We start from the raw sequence: 2,175 nt of genomic DNA, 5'->3' as shown, positions 1-2,175 counted from the left end.
TTTAATTATGTTCTTATGAAACATTAACATTTAGTTTATAATTTTATTAATATTAGTAATTATATAACACTCATAACAAATTTGTATAGTTTATACACATTTTTAATATTCTCTTTTAGTTTTGTTAATGTTTTTCTTTTTAGCTCATTAATGAAATTGAAGAAATGGGTGGAATGGCCAAAGCTGTAGCTGAGGGAATACCTAAACTTCGAATTGAAGAATGTGCTGCCCGAAGACAAGCTAGAATAGATTCTGGTAAGATAAAGTGAGAAAGTTCATATATGAAATCCAGCATTTGAAAAGAAATTCATTTCTATTTGAAGATAACATGTATGGTTACTAAAACAAAAATAATGAAAAATGGAACTTGGGTAAATTTTTTCTCATATACTTTATCTATGTTTGTATTTTCACATACATGGATGCACACAGGCAAGCATATGTACATAGTGTGTGTGGATGTCTACCCATTGTATATATGTACTTGTTTGTGAGTAGATGTCATTAACGTTTTGAAGATGACGCTGTTGATGATCAGTGTTCTCTGCATTGGAGTATTCATTCAATGAATACTTTTTTAGTTTATTTTGTTTGAGGCACTTGCTATGTCTGGGCATACAACTGTGAACAGGATAGACATGACCTCTATGCACACAAATCTTACATTCTAGTAAAAGAGAGGGAAATGATCAAGCAAATAAAGAATTATAGATCATGATAAGTGCTATGAAGGAAATATGAAGGAGTATAACCAGTGGTAGGGGTTGTGGGAAGTTTTATATAAGAGTAATAATATGGTAGTTTGAGGTAAAATATATTCTTTATCATGTAAGGAAGTATCTTTGTCATTTTGATTTACTACTTATAGAAGAGTTCTTTTTTTGTTTAAAAGTGATTGGCTGAATTCAAAAAAATATTAGAAAAGCTACTGGGTATTCATTCTCTGCCTTATAAATCTTAGATGGCAACTTCTCTGATTATTATTTTGAAGTGATAGAAGATTTATTAGAAACTGTGGGAAAGTGTGTATTAATAGTTTGGTAGAAAATGGAAGTCCTTCCTTACAGAGATTCTGACATATACCTCTACTTTCCTCCCACACCCCCTTCTCAGATTGGGATTTGCTGATCTATGTCGAAGTTTCATTAAGACTTAAGAATACTACTTAAAGATATTAAATCTATAAGAAAAATACGTCATACCCAGAGCATTACAATTAGGTAATTATTTGGGAATAAAATTTTTTTTTGGGAAATTACCAGGTTCTGAAGTCATCGTTGGAGTAAATAAGTACCAGCTGGAAAAAGAAGACGCTGTAGAAGTTCTGGCAATTGATAATACTTCAGTGCGAAACAGGCAGATTGAGAAACTGCAGAAGGTATTAATAGCTTTTTTTTTTTTTTTTTTTTTTTTTTTTTTTTTTTTTTTTTAGTATTTTCTGTGTTCTGGGCACTGGCTAGGCTCTGAAATTGTTGTGCTTAAATTAATCCTTAAAACAGCATGAGGTGGGTATTAATTCCCATGATTTCAAATGTAAGGGAACTAAAGATAAGGCTTTGAGAAACTTGCTCAGGATAAATAATTAGACAACCCAGACTCAGTCTTAGTCTGTTGACACCAAAAACTTGTTTTAAACCATGATATCTACCTCTGTGAAACTTCTAAGTTGTTATTAAAAACCACACTACAATAATACCTTCCATAATTTGTAGATTAAAACCAAGGCTTAGATAATTATGTAACTTACTCGAAGTTAAAAACAGAATAAAGTTTAGAGTTAGTATTTGAATCCAGGGCTTCTTATTATGATTTCTTTCACCAGAATGATAGCATCTGATACTACTGTTAAATAATTACTTGTTTTTTGATTTTTGAAATTCAACTATATTTGGTAGTGCTTTAGTAAGGTACAGTTTATAATAACCTTTATTTATTTTGATTGAAACTAGAGTACTGTATTCCCTTCTTATTTTGTCACTGAGTAGATCCAAAGCATATGAAATACTAAAATAGGTAAATCAAATTCATTGTCACTGTTGTAACCTATATATTTTTTTGTTGTGTGAAGCTACTTTGGCCTCTTAATCTTGGGCATTTGTAATTACTGCTGTTTCCAAGGTAGGAGGCTTAAAAATTTAATGGCTTTTCTTTGTTCACTTTTCCTGAGATTGTTTA

At 30.7% G+C, this 2,175-nt stretch overlaps 1 protein-coding gene across 1 annotated transcript in view; it reads left to right on the top strand.

Moving 5' to 3' along the window:
• MUT (methylmalonyl CoA mutase) overlaps positions 1-2,175 on the top strand; it is a 48,895-nt gene that overhangs the window by 21,863 nt on the left and 24,857 nt on the right. Inside the window, exons 7-8 of the mRNA XM_011998338.1 lie at positions 144-255; positions 1,263-1,378. Coding sequence (XP_011853728.1) covers positions 144-255; positions 1,263-1,378 — 228 coding nt within the window. The remainder of the gene's footprint in view (positions 1-143; positions 256-1,262; positions 1,379-2,175) is intronic.

The sequence above is a fragment of the Mandrillus leucophaeus genome, unplaced genomic scaffold, assembly GCF_000951045.1.
Source record: "Mandrillus leucophaeus isolate KB7577 unplaced genomic scaffold, Mleu.le_1.0 Scaffold1157, whole genome shotgun sequence".
NCBI lineage: Eukaryota > Metazoa > Chordata > Mammalia > Primates > Cercopithecidae > Mandrillus > Mandrillus leucophaeus.
This window is presented reverse-complemented; position numbering and strand designations above follow the sequence as displayed.